At 36.4% G+C, this 20,795-nt stretch overlaps 1 protein-coding gene across 2 annotated transcripts in view; it reads left to right on the top strand.

The window, feature by feature from the left end:
* xpo7 (exportin 7) overlaps positions 1-20,795 on the top strand; it is a 289,702-nt gene that overhangs the window by 180,690 nt on the left and 88,217 nt on the right. For both annotated transcript variants that reach the window (XM_039769573.1, XM_039769572.1), the window contains exons 6-7: positions 2,300-2,404; positions 3,443-3,608. In XM_039769573.1, the coding sequence (XP_039625507.1) occupies positions 2,300-2,404; positions 3,443-3,608 (271 nt within the window). The remainder of the gene's footprint in view (positions 1-2,299; positions 2,405-3,442; positions 3,609-20,795) is intronic.

Here is a 20,795-nt window from a genome sequence, read left to right as displayed (position 1 = left end):
GCATGGTGTTCCTAATAATCCTTTAGGTGAGTGTGTGTATATATATATATATATATATATATATATATATATATATATATATATATATGTGTGTATATATATATATATATATATATATATATATATGACAGCAACACTCGTAACAGTGACAAAACAATTACATTGACAATCATGTTACGTTATTTTTAAAATGTTTCCTTTTCTTTTACATAACTTCTTTAACACACTACTTCTCCGCTGAGAAGCGTGGGTATTTTGCTAGTTATGATAATAAAGGGTAGTAAAGCATTATTACATTGGCATAGTGGATTGTTTATTCGCTTTGGCCTTACCATAGAAAGTGTGGATTGCATTCTGCCGGGACTGGAAAGAGCTTGTAGGGCAACCCAGACTTACATTGTTGTAGTAGCATGACTTATGCACTTTTTTAACATTGGCATGTGCTAGATTCATTTACAAATAAGTATGCAGCAATTTTTCTTTAAACTAATTTCTGAAATTGGATATAATCGTATTAGCACATTACTTTGGCTGAATGCTATCACATGAGTGTTTCTAATGCTCCATAATAAACATAATTTTGATTTGCGTGTGTAAAGCGTATTTTTAAGTTCATATTATTGATTTCCATTAAATTATATGCCTATTAATATTTTAGAGCAGCCAAATACATATGTACTCTACACTGTTGTAATTAGGGGGACATCTCAACAAACATACTTATAGTTAGATGGTGCTGTTAGCAATTCACAATTCAAAGGCAAAATTATTTTTTTCACAATAATTATATATAATAATTTGCCACATGAAATTATGTTCTAAAGGGAAGCATTTCTTGTACCAGTAAATTAAAATAAAAATCCTAGTCTGTTCTTGGATTTTAAAATGGAAGTCATCGGGCAGGAGTCCAAATAAGAAAACAAAAGCCTTTAAACTTTATATCTATTTGCAAGCAAGAAATTTGATTTAAGAAAGCATCCCTTCAGTGTTCTGAGAAATGCTTGTGACAACAACAGTTAACAGATTTCATCAGACATTCTTGGTACTGTTTTTTGAGGTGAAGATATTTTTCTGTTCTCTTATCTACTCATTTGTGGGTGGAATTTTGACATTTACATAGTGCATCCCCAGTTTGCCAAATTTCTGTAGCTTCAGGCTGCCTATTATCCTACTTTTGCCTGTGCAGTTCTGTTATTTCAACAGCACTGATATGGCTTATAACAAATAAAGTGCTGCACAACAGTGTGCCAGTTATCTGATATAGCAGCAGACCTGTCTGTATGCCCTGAAATCATCTGCCATTATTTGAGTGCATGTGTGTGATAGTGAAGCATTAACATAAGAGTTTCATGTCGATACTCTGTTCACAGTGCCAGTCAAGACTCAGTATTATCACTGTCTGTAGCAAGTCATAAGCACATACATGATTTAAAAAAAATAAATAAATCTGAGAAAATTTAAAGAATGTATTATGTGTTATAGCCAAACTATGATGAAACTGATTTAAGAGCACAAACCAGTTGTAGTTAGTAACTTTCACAGTTTATATGTGGTAGACATTTACTTAAGTCAATAGATAATGAAATAGTTTTGAGTTGTGAATTGTAGCTATTTTAAGTTAAAATTTATTATTATCACATATAGTGAAAGTCTGAGTGATCCTACGAGTGACATTTTTTCAGTTGTTATTGTCTACTTGTTGACACAGCAAAGACAGTAATTCACTGGGCATCAACATTCAATAACAATAATAACAGTCCCTCCTGGTAGGCAATTAGCTAGTTTCCTTTGAGAAAGGAATCTCACTAAACGGTTTTGCTTTTTGCCTTCCTAAAATGATACGAATACACTTTTTTGTGATATGTCTGTTAAACTAAGATGTTAATCAGTACTCATTAATACTCTTGGCTTAAAAAGTGGGCATAATCTTTAATTTTTAAAGCGTTTGTTTTTATGTTTGGCTTCTGCCCCCAACTTCCATTTTAAAATGCAAGAACAGTCTAGGTTTTTATTTTAAGTTTGCAAAAATGCTTTACTTTAAAACACACTTTCATGTTGCAAATCAGTATATACTGTAAATGTGAACAAATAACTTCAACTTCAGAAATACCAAACTTATTTTTAAAGTTAGAGTGAAGTACAGTTGTATGATTTCTTTTATTTAACTTAAATGTAATTTGATAGATACCTGGTATACCATTAAAAAGTTGCACTATTTCTTACTAGGGTAAGTGAAAATATTTGCAAACTTTATACATTTTTAACAGTTCCTTTCCTATGTACGTTCTTGATTTTTCAGGCAGACACAACACATCCATTAACCAAACACAGGAAAATTGCATCTTCTTTTAGAGATTCTTCTCTCTTTGACATCTTTACATTGTCCTGCAATTTATTAAAACAGGTAAAGTAATTTTATTTTACTCTTTCTTGAGTACTGTATTTTTTTGACAGAATTCCTTTTGTTACAGGTATTTAATTTTTTTGATCTATACATGTCTATTGTTGACTTTATCATATTATAATTTTATCTAAAATTTATTTTAACATTTTATCACTTTCTAAAGCAACAGAAATAATGCATAATGAGCATTATTTTGAAACTTGCTTGATTAACATTAACTTGACTTAGTTTGATTTTTCTACTGGAACACTAAGTGATATTTGCAGAAGTACCTAGTAGTCTGTGAAATTGTCAAGAAAAGATACATCCTGCTTTATACTAAATTTTATACTATACTTCATACTATATTTTCTAGAAAATCCTATATATAATATATAAACATTTGGCAAACTGATCAAGTTAAATTGTAACCTTTCCTGATAAAAAGAGGAAGAAAATGGCCACATATCATTTATTTTAAAAACAGGAAACAATGTGAATAGTTAGCAAATCAGGAGCAGGATTATCAAGAAGACTTTTTGGGAACAGTGTGAAAAACAGAATGATTTTTTTGGGAGTAAAAATAGTGTTGAGTTACTTTTGCAACAGGTAAACCTCAAAGATGGAAAATACTCATAATGGAAATGTATATAAAATATGTTTCATATTAATGATTTTTAAAGTTCTTAATCTAGGCTACATAAAAGGCTACGTATGTATACTATTTAAAGTATAATGTCTGTTGCATTCACTACTGTGTTACTTGTCAAAATACAGCCTACTCAATATTCTTCATACTTTGAAAAGTATTATATTTCAATTAGGAACAAGTATTGTATTATATAACATATAATATATAATATGATATATAATACAAGTGTTATATTGTATATACTATTGTTTGGAAAGGAAGTGCTTGTCAGAACTGTATTTTATTTGAAAAATAAGAGTGAATTATAAAGAAACATTTAACTTAATTACAATAACAAATTTTTAGGTGAATAATATTTTTTTCAGTCTTCTACTGCTGTCTCACAGGCTTACAATTAATATTTACAGGCATCAGGCAAGAACCTCAATTTAAATGATGAAAATCAACATGGACTTCTCATGCAGCTTCTAAAGTTGGCTCACAACTGTCTGAATTTTGATTTTATTGGAACTTCCACGGATGAATCATCAGATGACCTTTGCACCGTGCAAATTCCCACGAGTTGGAGGTCAGGTAAGGACCTAAAGAAAGATTTAACAAATATAGGCAATTCATTCCAACTTAAATGCCCTTCTTTACTTAGTGTTTATGATATATTTCAGAGCGAAAGTTTCAAGGCTCAAAATTTGCCATGGTAAACTACATTGCTTGACTGCTGGTTGTGTGTATCAACAGTTCTCTTTTTGATAAAAAATATTTTTTTGCATTTGTTTTAAATATACTGTGGAAGAAAAGATTGTCACCCCCTGGGTGACCTAAAATGTCTAAGAGAAAACAGGCTGTAGGAAGTTTGAATCATAACCATTTATTCTGTTTGAAGAGGGAGCACTCCTATTACAAGATGTGGTAACTAGACACACACAGCATTCTGTAAAAAGATGCACATTTTTTTCTGCTAGGTGAGGTCTTTTTTATACACAAGTAAAAGGTACATAATTAGATGACATTATACAAAGTTTCTTATCATTATTGGCTGCTTCCAGGTGCTAGCCGGACACAGGGCAAAATGAACCATACTAAATTACAAGTAAACATGGTCAGCAAAAACACGTAGATCATTAATGTCAAGCGTTGCGTGTTTGCTTTGCTGTTTTCAGCACCTTTCTTTATTAGCACAGAAACTGAAGGCAGATTCCTTCCTCATACAGCAAATAAACATAGTTTCCTGCTTACAGTTCGGTGTATTTCTGCATGCATCCCGTCTAAGCTTTCCTAAGTTACCTGGAAATGTTTTTACATTATATAGTGAACTTTGCTAAATGTGCTTAATTACTTTAAGATATAAAATCCAAACCTCACAACTATTAATTAGTCTTGTTATGATATTTTTACCACACACCTACTTGAGCATTTAAAATGCTCACACAAAAGAAATTCCATCAAGGACATCAAGAAGTGGATCCAAGGGATCACTGGAGGGGAGGAGGAGGATACAATTAAAAACACCTGATTAACAAGCACACAAGACATATTTATGGTAGAAAGAAAACAGGTAGATTCATTATAGGGAGATGACATAGGAGTCATTAGAACAAACATAACAAGATTCAGTGTATATTGGAGTAACAGTAAAGTTCATCAGGTCCCACCATACATTACCAGTCCAAGTACGCTTCCAAATGGCTGTCTCAAGTTAGTGTCTGTCAACCCTGGATACACTGTTCTTAGTCTGTAGCCAATACAAACTAGTCCAGAGGGCAAAGGACATGGTGGATCCAGGAGTCGATGCCTTCTACCTTTATAGCATGCTAGGTAACTAACAGGACTTGAAGCGGGCCTCACCACTGGGGCTGGAGCCAGTGCTTTTGCCAGGTGTATCGGAACAAAACCCAATCTCCAGGATGGATCCTCTCATCAGGTAACTCAGTGGGAGGGGCCACTCTCCCGGACTCTTTCACTTGGGAGTACACACCTTTCAGCATTCTTTAGAGGCCTGAAAGAAACGAGAAAAATCCCAATCAACGGTTTCCAGTTCGACCCGCCCTTCAGGTATTAGGACCTGCATTGGCTGACCCATCAGCCCTTTGAAAGGTGACAGTCCTGTTTGGTAGTGGGTCCTGCTAGACATTGCAGCCAAGACAAGTGGAGGGGCATCTGGCCACGTAATGCCAGTTTCCTCATGTTCTTTAGCCAATTTCACTTTTCAATGTCGGATTGGTCCTTTCCCCCATTACAGTACACTGTGGGTGATAAGCACTTCTCTCACCAAGGCCTTTGCCACTGATTTTGCATCAGCATGTCTACAGAGGAGCCCTTCTACCCATCAATAAAACACATCAGTTTCATAAGCAAGTAAAATTTACATCTCTTTGAGGGTATCAATTTAATAAAATCCATCTGCAGATAATCAAAGGGGCCATCTGGGAAAGGGATGACAAATTGTCCAATCTTCAGTCATTTTCCTTTGCTATGTTTCATACATACCATATACTTCTGACAGTACGCTGTGGCATTAAATGAGAACCCTGGAACCCTTCAAAAGCTCTCCACATGTGACACCATTGTGTCTTTAGCAGCATGATCTGATCCACAAGCAAACTTTGCAAAGCCTGGGAAAAAAGATTTGGGCAGAAAAGGTTTATTAATCTGTAGATGGTGCTATATCCCATCCTTATCCAAGAAAGGTCCTTCTTATTTCCAAGTCTGAATATCTGTGGTTGTTGCACTGGTCTGTAAGGAAAAACTTAAATCACTGGCGTAAGAGGCATGCCGGGCACATCTTATAGCAGCATTACATGGTAAATAGGTGCGTCAAGCCTCTGTGCAGCGTTTTTGCCCCAATAATCCACTTGCACATTCTCTCAGCTTGCTGGATCTTGGTTATTCATACTGCCTGGCATTTTACTACAACAATTTGACTGGGTTCCATAATTGCACTAGACAAATTATTCACCAAAGCATGGTGCTGAATCGATTGGCCAGTACTGGTTTTGAACCCTCACGCTTTCCACAGAAACCCATTGATCATAGCATGCTTCAAAGGTGTAATGAAAATCTGTGTAAATAGTTACATCTTCCCCCTTAACACTAGAATTACCAGAGCCTACGAAAAAAACTCATAGATCAGTCCCACCTTAAATTGCTTCTTAAATCCGTTCACACCTCTCTGCCAGTGTCGTTTGTCTTCTAAATGTGCCGATAAAGACAAGCTGCAAGCAGCCGGCTATTCCATCCCCCCACGGACTCAGAATGTGCACGACCTTCTCCCAGTTCATGCCTTGATTGATTATCTGGGAGTGGAGTGGAGTTTTAGAGTGGAAATAATAGATCATTATTTGGAACACACACATTTCATGTGTGTTCTGTTTCTACAGTAATATGTGTAATACACATTTTTAAAACAGAAACGTTTTTCATATTCTAGTAGTATCTGACACACAAACGCTGACGAATCTGCCTTCTTCGTATCTATAGCTATAGCACGTCTTTATGTGATCCAAATAAATAACTTTCGAGCTATAGAGCGTCTTTATGTGTGTATCTTGACCGCAACTGAGAGAATGAAACTGAATTAAAAAAAAAAAAAAGCTGACCTTTACAATTATCATACATTTACAATGGCTGTTACAGACTGACTGAAATCAAATGTATGTTTTTATTCTAAAATAGTGCAGTACATGCAATATTATTTGGAAACGAACAGCGTCAGATCAGATTTTAATACACCCTGGCGCTTTTACAGAAGGCGTGAGCTTATTCAGTGCAGCAGTTTCAACCCACAGTACATGCAATATTATTTGAAAACGAACCGCATCAGATCAGGTTTAAATAAACGCTGGCACTTTTATAAAAGGCGTGAGCTTATTCAGTGCAGCAGTTTCAATGCACAGTACATGCAATATTATTTGAAAATAAATAATATTGCATTAGTGCGATGATGTTTTTACATATATTGTCTCTTTCGTTAATCTTGTGGTTTGTAATCAGTGACCCTGTGTTTTTTTCCCCGATCTTACCAGTCCCCACATGTTGCTGTATGGTGGTGTTTCTTTTGTACTCCAGGACATACAGAGGACAGAATAGTACAGAGCAGTAAGTTCAGTGCTATATGCAATCAGACAGACAGACAGAGAAGTCACTAGATATATAAATATACAGGGAAGGCACTGTATAATAGATATATAAAAAAAAACAGCTAAGGGGATAGATATATAGATACATAGGAAGGAAAGGCACTATATGATAGGCAGACCAGGGAAGCTGCTATATAATATTAAATTTACTGTTATTACTATATAGATAGACAGGGAGTTCAGGCAGGCAGAGTGGTGAAGGTTAAAAAGAAAAAAAAATAACATTTTCTCCCCAGCGGGGAACTGACCTTGGGTCTCTGAGGCACAGTAAGCCTACTGCTCGCTGTGTCAGCAAATCTTACCGGTATGCCACAGAAGCAGTTGTATTGTTCTTGAACCTTGTTGTGAAAGTGTTTATTTGATCTTTGGATTTCAGGCTTTCCACATTTTATAGTTTATGCCTACATGTTGTAACATTTATTACTAAAATATGAAAAAGTTTCTGTTTTAACAATGTGTTTACACAGATTACTGTATAAACGGAACACACATGAAATGCGTGTGTTCCAAATAACGATCTATTATTTCCACTCTAAAACTCAATTTCACTCACAGATAATCAATCAAGGCATGAGCTGGGAGAAGTTTGTCCACGTTCTAAGTCGGTGGGGGGATGGAATAGCCGGCTACTTGCAGCTTTTCTTTTATCAGCACATTTAGATTAACAAAAGATGCTTGCTGAGAGGTGAGAAAGGTTTTAAGAAGCGATTTAAGGTGGGACGGATTTACGAGTTTTTTCGTAGGCTCTGGTAATTCTAGTGTTAATAAATAAAACTAAAAACCTTTCTTCCCATATCAATGGTATAAAGTTTGCTGGCTGCAGAACAGAATAGCACAGTTTTGCATTTTTTTTGTGAAGGAAAACTCATTTGTTATATCACTAGTTAAGGAAAGACACAAAAATGTTATCGTTTAACCACTTATATAGTAAGGGATTTTTGACATTATTGTGCTTAAATTACATCCCTAAAAATAAATGCTTAAGGTAATACCATCTATAAACCACTCCACATCAAGATCACTAGTTCCCCTCATATGTTTGCTTCATCATGACTATCCACAAGGCAGCGTAGATGACCTATGTGTAACCTGATTCTCACAGTTATGTGGTATGCTCAAGTGTAATAAACATCAAGAAGTTATCCACAGTATCTGTTCCCTTAACATCACTAAAAATGTTGTTAAGTGGGAGTGAAGCATTAGGAAGCATTAGTCAATTACATTCACCAACATAGACATGAGACTTCTACAAGCTATTCCAAAGCCTAAATGTCAATGAAACTGGAACTAAATAGTTCTTTAAACTATTAAAAGAAAAAATAATCAGTAGTTCAATCTCAATAGTGCTTACAGGTAGCTCTGCTGGTGTATGCATATCAATTACAGAAATGTACTAAAAACATAAATATTTTCCTTTTTTATTAACAAAGAAAGGCTTAAAAACAACAGATTAAAATAATATATCAACAAATATTCATTTTGATTTTTAGAAATTATGACAGTATGGTAATAACATTTTCAATTAGGATTCCAGGGGGGCTACAAAGTTTATTTATATCATTTATATCACATAGCAGCAGGAGCATAGTTTCTAATTATTTTTCAAAAAATGTAAACAAAGTATGGTAGAACAGTTAAACTCCGCATTCTACTTTTTTTTTTCTTTTCATTGTTTACCTCTGTTTTGTATAGTATATCTTAATATGGAACACTACCTAGACTGGAAGCCAATGCTTAATACCAGCTTCCTCACTGTCTTGGGAAATATGTCTGATTTTACTTTAAATTAAAAATTACTAGAAAAAACTCAATTTTTCAAAGTATGGCCAATAGTCATAAAGGAGGCAGTCGTACACATTATTTGGAAACTTTTTTAATTGCACCTAATCATATTATTTTCAGCTTGAATTCAGAGATCTTTCAGTTTGAACAATATAAACATACAGTGCATCCGGAAAGTATTCATAGCGCATTACTTTTTCCACATTTTGTTATGTTACAGCCTTATTCCAAAATGGATTAAATTCATTTTTTTCCTCAGAATTCTACACACAACACCCCATAATGACAAAGTGAAAAAAGTTTACTTGAAGTTTTTGCAAATTTATTAAAAACTAGCAAAATACCCGAGCTTCGCAGCGGCGTAGTACTGCCTTAAAATTTTTATTAAGAAGAAAATTAAACCTTTTTAAACTGAGGGAAAATATACCAATAATTATTTGTTAAGGATCTCTTTGTATACCATATTGTGAGTTCAGCCCTCCGATTGTAATATGACCAAGCTGTGCGCTGAGCTTACTCTTGAGCATGCAACGTACAGTTGGCCATGTGAACAGTAATCTTGTTTCAAATCTCACAGCTTGGATTGCTGCTGTCATAATCAGTTTGAGTTTCATGGTTTGTTTCAATTCCGACAGTATTTGTAGGACTTGTGTTTAAGAGACATTTGGCATCTGTCAAGCGTTGTAAGTATACAACCGGTTTCATCGATAACTTCACATCCAGCTTTTTAGAGTTTAAACATTCAGAAACATCAAAGTGTCCACTACTGAAATCGTCACCTGTCAATTTAAGATGTTTAAGAGGCATTGGGGGTTGTCGAAAGGTGTAAAATATTTGGTAATTTCGGTACACTTAAAAACGACAACCGAACAATTCAGCGGCAGCAATCAACTCACATTCAGATGCATAGGTGAAGGGCTTCAGCATTTCACTCTTATAGTGCTCCTGTGTAGTATAATTATCTCCTGTACCGTCATCAGTCCACACCTTGAACCTGTCCCAGTCATTCAATACATAAGACACAATTTTCCTCCGGATATCAAGAGTGAGCCTGATATGGCCGTGCAATATGTAACAAATAGAATGGAAAAGGCAGGTGCCATCTCTGGGCATGGAAACCACTCGGTAAGTGACAGTTCTTTGATCGATGTTGATCACCTCGATAGACATGTTAATGGGGGTACGGTTGGAATGAAATGGGTACCTGAACAATGTAAAGTAAGTCTAAAATACCTAAACAATAACTATAATTGTCATAAATGAACAATAAAACAGCGGAGAAGCCGTAGATTAAATAAAAAGACTGTAGTTATTAGCAGGGAGACGTGAATCTCGTGGCGAAGCAAGGAAGGGAATGTAGAGACTGAAGCGACGGACGGCCTTATATAGGCAGGCAGCCAACATCGTGGGAGGCGTTGGGATGGGGGACCCAACGGCGCCTCACACGGTGACCGAGCTGCAAGCTATGGACGATATATGTACGTAAGTAGGATTCAGTTAGCGTTGGGAACCCGCGTACCAAATTTCTTGAAGATGGGCCCATAAGTAACAAAGACCGTTGAAAAGTTCAATATGGCGACCGACAGTGGCATCATACCACCGAAATAAGTACCAAATTTCAGCCTTCTACCTACACGGGAAGTTGGAGAATTAGTGACATTGGAAAGTTCAATATGGCGGCTGACAGTGGCGTCATACCACGGAAATAAGTACATTGGTTTCGGTTAGCGCAGGGAAGCCGCCTACCAAATTTTGTGAAGATGGTGCCATGGATCAGAAAGTTCAACATGGCGGACGTTGTTGACCGTTATGACCGTTGCACGTAGAATTTCGAAATGAAACCTGCTTAACTTTTGTAAGTAAGCTGTAAGGAATGAGCCTGCCAAATTTCAGCCTTCTACCTACACGGGAAGTTGGAGAATTAGTGATGAGTCAGTGAGTGAGTGAGTGAGTCAGTGAGGGCTTTGCCTTTTATTAGTATAGATATAAAAACTGAGAAATCACATGTACATAAGTATTCACAGCCTTTGCTCAATACTTTGTTGATGCACCTTTTGCAGCAATTACAGCCTCAAGTCTTTTTGAATATGATGCCATAACCTTGGCACACCTATCCTTGGCTAGTTTCGCCCATTCCTCTTTGCAGCACCTCTCATGCTCCATCAGGTTGGATGGGAAACGTCGGTACACAGCCATTTTAAGATCTCTCCAGAGATGTTCAATCGGAATCAAGTCAGGGCTCTGGCTGGGCCACTCAAGGACATTCACAGAGTTGTCCTGAAGCCACTCCTTTGATATCTTGGCATTCACACAAAAGAGTTCAATCTTTGTCTCATCAGACCAGAGAATTTTGTTTCTCAGGATCTGAGAGTCCTTCAGGTGCCTTTTGGCAAACTCCAGGCTGGCTGCCATGTGCCTTTTACTAAGGAGTGGCTTCCGTCTGGCCGCTCTACCATACAGGCCTGATTGGTGGATTGCTGCAGAGATGGTTGTCCTTCTGGAAGGTTCTCCTCTCTCCACAGAGGACCTCTGGAGCTCTGACAGAGTGACCATCGGGTTCTTGGTCACCTCCCTGACTAATGCCCTTCTCCCCCAATTGCTCAGTTTAGATGGCCGGACATCTCTAGGAAAAGTCCTTGTGGTTTCGAACTTCTTCCATTTGCAGATGATGGAGGCCACTGTGCTCATTGGGACGTTCAAAGCAGCAGAAATGTTTCTGTAACCTTCCCCAGATTTGTGCTTCGAGACAATCCTGTCTTGGAGGTCTACAGACAAGTCCTTTGACTTCATGCTTGGTTTGTGTTCTGACTTGAACTGTCAACTGTGGGACCTTATATAGACAGGTGTGTGCCTTTCCAAATCATGTCCAATCAACTGAATTAACCACAGGTGGACTCCAATTAAGCTGCAGAAACATGTCAAGGATGATCAGGGGAAACAGGATGCACCTGAGCTCAATTTTGAGCTTCATGGCAAAGGCTGTGAATACTTATGTACAGGTGCTTTCTCAATTTTTTTATTTTTAATAAATTTGCATAAACCTTAAGTAAACTTTTTTCATGTTGTCATTATGGGGTGTTTTGTGTAGAATTCTGAGGGAAAAAACAAATTTATTCCATTTTGGAATAAGGCTGTAACATGTGGAAAAAGTGATGTGCTGTGAATACTTTCTGGATGCACTGTATATATTCTCAATTTTGTATCAACCTTGTCATTCATTCAAACAACACATTTTTTATTCATTGGCTTCAACATAATATAAGGCCTACTCAAGGGCACTTAAACTGTAAAAACACTCCACACAGAGTGTATATGAGCCTCAATATTCCATTCATATTATTGGGCAGTAGTGGTAATTGCTGCGTCACCATACTTTCCTGTCTTAATAGTGGTTTTACATTCATCCATGTTCAAAATACATTCTACATTTCTCAAAAGCATCACAGCACACACCACCACACACAAAAATAGTATTTTATTTATTTATTTTATTAAATTGTCTCAGTTGTATTGTATTTACTATTAAAAGAAAATTTTTCCTTAGAACTTGGCCAGGGTTTGAAGGAAAGATGTTTTGTACATGTATAAGTAGTCTTATGAGCAAAGTGGTGACATTTCCATTTACAAACTATCTTACACAGTCAAAACTCATTGTAACCCAAAATCAATTCAAAGCTCTAGAAATTAATATCAGATATTTCAAAATTTTGTGTGCACGATATATTTTCAGCTAATTACTTAAAAATTCAGTTTAATACAAATGTAGGAGCTGACATCAGTGCTTGTTGTTTTCTTTTTTAAGATCCACTTTCGGCAATAGCCAATCATGCTAAGAAAAGATAGCAACTGTTGCTTAATTTCAGGACGAGGCATAAATCTTAACCTTGATACGGGAGTAGAAAAGCGGCCTTTCTCCCTTTTATGTAACCAGCTGGAGTTTAGAACACGAAACTTTTACGATTTTTTGCTAGAAAGAAAAGTAAAAGCTTTAGTGTCCTTTTTGCAATTTCTCCTTTGAATCATAGTAAAGCAACAGATGAAAAGTCACCACTCTCTGAAGTAGCCCCACTTTTAATGTACATTGGAACAAATAGCCCTAACTGAGAGACTTGTTTTATTATTTAGCTTGCCCTTCACATCTAATATAACATACATAACCCACTGTCCACATACCTGGATCCTTCCACTATAGCTAAATAAGTCTTTACTCCAGGAGACTTGCAAAACTAGACCTGAGCAGGCTTGTTATTTAGCTGGAGAGTGGAGCAAATCCTGAAGTCTCTTTTGGTAGGATGCAAAATAAAACAAAAAAGAAATGTTCAACACAGTGCAGTGGTAGGAAAAGAACATCTGATCCACAGCTAAGACAATCACTGGCAAATTTTTAAGAGTATTAAGGCTGGGGTCACTGGATAATGAGGAGGAAAGAATCAATCATGTTGTGAAGAGGGAGGACATTGAGACATTGCACAGTCTATTTGAAGAACTCAGCAATAATCACAAACAACACAGTTTTTTTCCCACTGGCAACAAGTCATTTTCCTTCCATGTATTATTAATGTGACTCGTCCAAATGCCTGAGATCAGTTCCATGTCCACATCTCTTCACCAGATTCCTTGTAAACCCATACCCCGTCATGGCTGTCATCTCGCTCTTGAGCAGTAATGCGCCACCACAGGAACACTGCAAATATTCAGTTGTCAGGTTAGTCCACATGTCTCCACCTAATAACTGTCAACCTTAACATGTCACCTTGGTGTATATAGTTCCTTTACCAAACTCCTAACTCACAGGCATCCATCGTTGTTTTGGTTTACATTCTTTCACATTGTTCTATAAGCATCTATCCTTCCTTTATTATACTCATAACCAACACTCCTTTACTTTCCATCCAGTCCAATACTTGAACCCTAATAATATACTCCATAATTATCACTAGTGGGACAAACTTCATCAGGTTGTAATGTACATTTACTCTCCCTTCTCAGACTCCACCTACCAATTCCATCCTCAGCAAACCTTTTTTTATTAAAAACCACAAAAGCCAACCACAATGGAACTTAAATCATTCCATACATATATTTGTCTTGTGCTAATTATATATATATATATATATATATATATATATATATATATTTATATATCAATATACAAATTAAGATACATATTTCTATATAATTTCATTTCAGTTATTTATTTATGCCACGCACAATCTCATACTCATATTGTTTTTTTTTTCAAACACACTGCAAGCCAGTCACCATAACACACACACTCAAAAACCCAGCTTTTACAACATTACCCCAAACTGTCCTTTTCCCGTGAGACAATTTGTCTCACCCCGGGTTCCCAACCTGTTAATTTTTTTGTTTTTCCAGGGGCTCCTTATATCTTATTTCAGTTAACTAATATATTCCCCCTTCTATCAACACCTGGTAGAAGATCCTCAAACTTGAATTTTGCATTCCAGTTGACTTTTTTATTTCCAGTTGTGACAAACTTTCTCCTACCTGATTTGTGGATTTTCAAACTCCTTGATGTTGGCCGTCGTGATCCCTGGGTCTTAGGTCCCATTTAGACTAGGAACAGGGACAGTCCTAAATTTTCTTGAGAGCTGGTATCCCTCATCAGGTGATCTGGACAGTCCTCGTATGGGCCACCAAGAAAACTGTGGTAGTAACCCCCAAGGAAGACAGGAATATAACCAAACTATTTGTGTGAAAATCTCACCCTCCACCTTAGCTGTGCCTTCCCCGACTGTCAGGTGCTTTCCAACTATCTGTTCTTTTTAAAGCCCAACCCCCAATTTTTTTTTTTCTTCTTCTGAGCCTCTAAAAAGACTCTGCCTCGTTTCAGGGAGTGTACTAACTCAGCATTCCCAACATCAGATGGTAAAATATCTACTCACCGGTGACTGTCTTTACTTCCAGTCTGCAACTTGCACCTTCTCTCAGGTTCTCCGACAGGAGGGGAACTGAGGCTCACGGCTTCCAGCCGTTTCTGGAGACAAGCCAGTCCTATTTTTTTCCAGAGCTGGTCTTACCAGTTGTAACTACTTCGCTGATCCTTAGTGGATCCCTTACTCGGGCTCGGACCTGCAGCCGCCACCTATTCCTGTTCAGCCACCAAGAAAACTGCGGAAGAAATGATCATCACCCCCTGGGTGACCTAAAACCTCTAAGAGAAAACAGTCAGGAGGAAGTTTAACTAGACGCACACAGCATTCTGTAACAAGATGCACACCTTTTCTGCTAGGTGAGGTCTTTTTTATATACAAGTAAAAGGTACAGAATTAGATTACATCATACAAAGTTTCTTATCATCATTGGCTGCTTCCAGTTGCTAGCCGAACACAAGGAAGAATGAACCATACTAAATTATAAGTAAACACGGTCAGGAAAAACACGTAGATCATTAATGTCAAGCATTGTGTGTTTGCTTTGTCATTTTCAGCTCCTTTTTTATTAGCACAGAAGCTGAAGGCAGATGCCTTCCTCATACAGCAAATAAACATATAGTTTTCTGCTGATGTAGTCTGCTTGCATCCTGTCTCACCTTCCCTAAGTTACCTGGAAACGCTTTTACATTATATAGTGAACTTTCCTTAATGTGCTTAATTACTTAAAGATATAAAATCCAAACCTCACTACTATTAATTAATTTGTCTTGTTATAATATTTTTTACCACAATACAAATACTCAACATCCCACAGTTTCGCTGCATCCTATATAATTTATGTTAATATTATATAGCACTGACCTATTACTTATATGTTTTCTTAATTTTAATTTCTTACTGTCTTGTCTCCTATTAGTCCCTATTTGTATAGGTGATGTTTGCCTCATACACCTTAGCCCTGCAATAGTCACCATAACACACACACTCACAAACTTAGCTGGTATTTTATTCTTTAACTGGATCTTTAAAAGTGAATTCCAAATTTTGCTTTATAGGTACATTGTACACCTTAAGCAAACTTTGGCCTTACTAGAATTGGATCCCACACAGTGAGATATTTCTGCTTGCTTTTGTAGCTGTCAAGTTGGGAAAAAAAAAGATTCAAATTACTTTGATATAAAATTGTATCCAATTGGCCAGCCAGAAAATGAGCACAGTTAAATAGCAGTACAGTAATCCCTCCTTGATCGCGGGGGTTGCGTTCCAGAACCCCCCGCGATAGATGAAAATCCGTGAAGTAGAAACCATATGTTTGTATGGTTATTTTTATATAAACATTATTAAAGCCCTCTAGACATGAAATGACACCCTTCAGTCAAAAGTTTAAACTGTGCTCCATGACAAGACAGAGATGACAGTTCTTTCTCACAATTATAAGAATGCAAACATATCTTCTCTTCAAAGGAGCACCGTCAGGAGCAGAGAAAGTCAGAGAGAGAAAGAGAGAGAGGGTGACAGAAAAGCAAACAATCAAAAAATCAATTAGTGCTTTTGTGCTTTTAAGTATGCCGAAGCACCGCAGTCAGGGCGGCATTTTTTTGAGTAGCGTCCGTATCTTCTCATCAAACAGCCTCTGTGCAAACAGCCCCTCTGCTCACACCCCCTCCGTCAGGTGCAGAGAATGTCAGAGAGAGAGAAAAGCAAACAATCAAACACAGCGCGGGAAGCATATCTTATATCATTGAGGAGTTTTAGTTAATATGTAATAGCATGCTCTGATTGGGTAGCTTCTAAGCCATCCACCAATAGCGTCCCTTGTATGAAATCAACTGGGCAAACAAACTGAGGAAGCATGTACCATAAATTAAAAGACCCATTGTCCGCAGAAATCCGCGAACCAGGGAAAAATCTGTGATATATATTTAGATATGCTTACATTTAAAATCCGCGATAGAGTGAAGCCGCGAAAGTCGAAGCGCGATGTAGCGAGGGATTACTGTACAACATTTAAAACACACATATTTTATATTTGCATAATGGTCTTTCATAGATATGATGAAAGCAGTGTGATGAAGCATATTTACTGGAAATGTGTGACCACATAAATAAAGTATCTTTTAGTGCTGGGCGTATACCGGCTCATACCGAAAACTGTTTTTACTTTTGTTATATGGATTTTTCTTATACCGCAACACCAGTTTAAATTGCCTAAACAACGTTCAGAACGTGGTGCAGCAGGAAACTGTTAAAGGGGGACCTTTTTCACTGCTACACCGCTAAACACATGCCACAGAGGGCTCTTTTTCACTGCTAAACAAACATACAGCGGAGTACAGTACATGCGTTAGTAGAGGTATTGAGCGGTGAAAATGGACAGAGAACATTCTGAAACTGAAGCTGTAGCAGACGATAAAGTTGAACATGATGACACAAAAGAACTTTTGCTGGAAAAAGGAGTCACATCTGTTGTCTGGAGATACTTTGGATTCAAAATGTTGGATGTGGACCATTATGTTCAAATGTGTGTATACTGTTTCTATACTACTGGATAACACTGCAAGCCAAGTTGTATTTTTTTCAATACTTTGTAATGTACCTGGGTACTGTGTAATAAATAGTGTGACGACATGTTGACTTTATTCTCGACATTTCCACTTTATTCGCCGTTTGTCGAGATTAAAGTCGGCATCTTGACTTTATTCTCATAATTTGTTATTAAAATAGAACATCGTAAACTAAACTTCATCTTAAAATGAATATTTAATTTACTAGATTTTCTCAAACCCCGTCATAAGTAATGTAGCACATTAGCTTTGTGTTGTGTTCCTGGAGCCGTATTAATCGCTACTGCTTCTTAAACTGACTTCCTCTTGCACTAAGAGGAGGCACAGACAGCACACAGAATACATTAATTTCATGATATTCCTGCTCCCTGAACAGTTAGAATGCTAAGATAAATACTTGATATAATTTTCATGATGAAATGCATTAAAGCATGTATTAATCATGTTGGGGACACGGTGGCGTGGTGGTTGCACTGCTGCCTCGCAGCAATGGGGTCCCGGGTGTTCCCTGCTTTGAATTTGCATGTTTTTCTGGTGGGTTTACTCGACGTGCTTCAGTTTCCTTTCAAAGTCATGTAGGATGTGGGGTTTTGTTATGCTATATTAACCCTGCTAGTGTATGTATTGCTCGTATTCACCCTGCGATGTGCTGGCGCCACGTTCAGGATTTCCTCCTGCATTGTACACATTACTTGCTGGGATGGGCGCAACCCTGAATGGAGGGCATAATTAAACATGTATAACGAAGTTTTTTATTAAAGTTCTGAACACTCCGTGGTCCAAGTTTATAACTAGTTTTAATTTCACAAGGACATTTATCGTGTGGCGATTGGTTATGTGGAGAAAAAAAAGGAAGGATAGGAACTGGGGGTTTAATATGTTAGAAAGAGACAGCACGCATGCAATAAAGAAAGCCCGCTTAGAAGAACATCCATTGAATTCTGTGTTCGTATCTTCGACCACCAGATCACGAACCCAACATTTACACAATATTTAAGTTAAACCTGTGCGATACCCATTCATATATCCAGATTTTTGGAACCTCGTCACATCTGCCATAAAGTTCTCTTCACTGAACGTACACCTGGGGACCTCTTACTGCGAGGGAGCAGCACTACCGCCTCACTACCGTGCATGTTTAATACCTGTTTTAATGCATTTCATCATGAAAAATTATCTTAGCATTCTACATTTTCAGAGAGCAGGAATATCATGAAGTGAATGTATTCTGTGCGGTGATCACTGCTTCTTAGTGCCAGAGGAAGTTAGTTTAAGAAGAGCGTAGCGATTAACAACTGTGTCGGGGAACACTTAACAAAGCATTTATATGTATTTTTTTTTCTTCACTGTGGCCCTAATACAATTCCGTAGGGCTATACCACAAATAGCATTATAAATGCAAGTTGCAGTTTTATTATTTATGTATATAGCTTAGCTTCAAGCAAGGTCCATATTAATGCAGTTTGCCTTAATGATGGTTCAGTTGGTAAAGATGTCATCACCAAGTTGCCCTTGTTTTATTTTATTTCATTTTTATTTGGTTAATACTGTGTAATGCACCTGGGCTTGAAGTCTTGGAAGTAATAGTATTGTTACTGGAAGTTGCACTATTATTTATTTTATTGTTATTATTTATTAGTTTAAATATTTATGCAGTTTAATGATGGTAAAGTTGTTTCAAAAGTCGCTTTAACATATCAGTGGACAGAGATTGTTAACATTAACAAAGTGTAGTTAGTTTACAAAAAATATTTACTATTTATTCCTTTTCAAAGACATTGTTCAGTGCAGTACAACTTTTGACAAGCACCTCTGGATATTTTACTAAGTTTAAATGCTTCTTTGGATGGTTGAAAATATGTTGTCAAAATTTTTGTTTAAGTTGTTTGCAAATATTGTTCAATAAACAGGCTCTATATTTTGACTGCAGCTGTCATGCAATGCGATTCCTTCTCAACATTAGTGCCACCCCCTTGAAAAATATCACTTTATGGGGCCATGCAAACCTGTATTAATACTTCTGTGCACATTAAAATGTTTTTTGTACAATGTACAATTCCCATGACAGTGGAATAGGTTATTCTTAGCCAGTAATTGCAGTGGAAAATTTGCTTAACATCCACTGATGCATGGAGAAAAAATACTGTCCAATACCGTGCAACCATTATAATTATGAAAAATACCATGATATAGAATTTTGGTCATACCGCCCTTCACTAGTATCTTTGTTTGCATCTTTATATATTTTTTTCATATATATTTTTTAAACAAAATTCAAGCTTTGGTGTATAAATCTGGTTATTTATATTTAATTAAAAAGCAATTTTTCTATTGTGGAGTAAAAAAGACATTAACTAAAATGGTGTCAGATTCAAGTCCCCAAATTTACAGTGCCAGGGATACACATTCTCTTTAAATTAATTTCTTTAAGTATTTATATAAAGAATGTCTGTTAGAACTTGAATATTTTTGTCAAAAATCACATCTAATTTAGTGTAATCTGACTAATTAGGCTCTTACCATAAGAGTAGAGTTGTCTGTTTAGAGGTTCTAGAGATCAACCTTGTCACACTCAAACAAAAAAAAAAAAAAGCAAAAGTTGTTTTTCAGTTTGGGAACATCTAAAAATTGCTTTCCCAAGACTTTTCATATCCAGATACATACTGTCCAAACAGGTAATTGTGGAATAGGTCTCTGGGAGTGGCTGTGTTACAAAAATGTGAATAATAGAAATTGTAAAGTTCTAACCTATCATTGCTGGATTTTTGTTTCAAAGCCGTGGATTTCAGCCTTGATTCATAATAGCTCCATATTTTCCTTTGATATGAAAAATGTTACCTGTGATGTTGAGTGGTGCATGTATACGGCTCAGAATTTTGTGCTCATGGCAGTAGGTGTTTAAAATAAGGTATTCCCAGAAATCAAACTCAACTGGCATAATGTACAGTTCATATTCACACCAAAAATTATGAAATTATTATTAACTGAAATAAATATAACTCTAAGAATAGTATGATTACTGTTTTATTAATAATAGGTTTCAGTCACTGTGGCTTATTAAATAAAATTGTACTGTTCTCATATATGTGTTGTTGAAAACACATTCTTTTACTTCTAGTAAAAGTACTTGAATTGGTACTTGTTATTGAGTACTGATACAGTGTTTATTAAATACTCAGTGTTATTTTTGGTGTAAAAAATTATTTCAGTGCATCTCTTGTCACAATTTTTTAAAATTATTTTTGTAATTGTTATAACACAAAAAAATATATTCCTTAAATGTTAACCATGAACTGAGCATTAATAATATGTTTTTGGAAAACATTTCCTGAAATCAGGGATTAATAAAGTATATCCAAAAAAGTTATATGAATTTTATTA

Source organism: Polypterus senegalus, chromosome 11 (assembly GCF_016835505.1).
Source record: "Polypterus senegalus isolate Bchr_013 chromosome 11, ASM1683550v1, whole genome shotgun sequence".
Lineage (NCBI taxonomy): Eukaryota > Metazoa > Chordata > Cladistia > Polypteriformes > Polypteridae > Polypterus > Polypterus senegalus.
The sequence above is the reverse complement of the archived record's forward strand: the minus strand, read 5'-3'. Positions and strand labels throughout refer to the sequence as shown.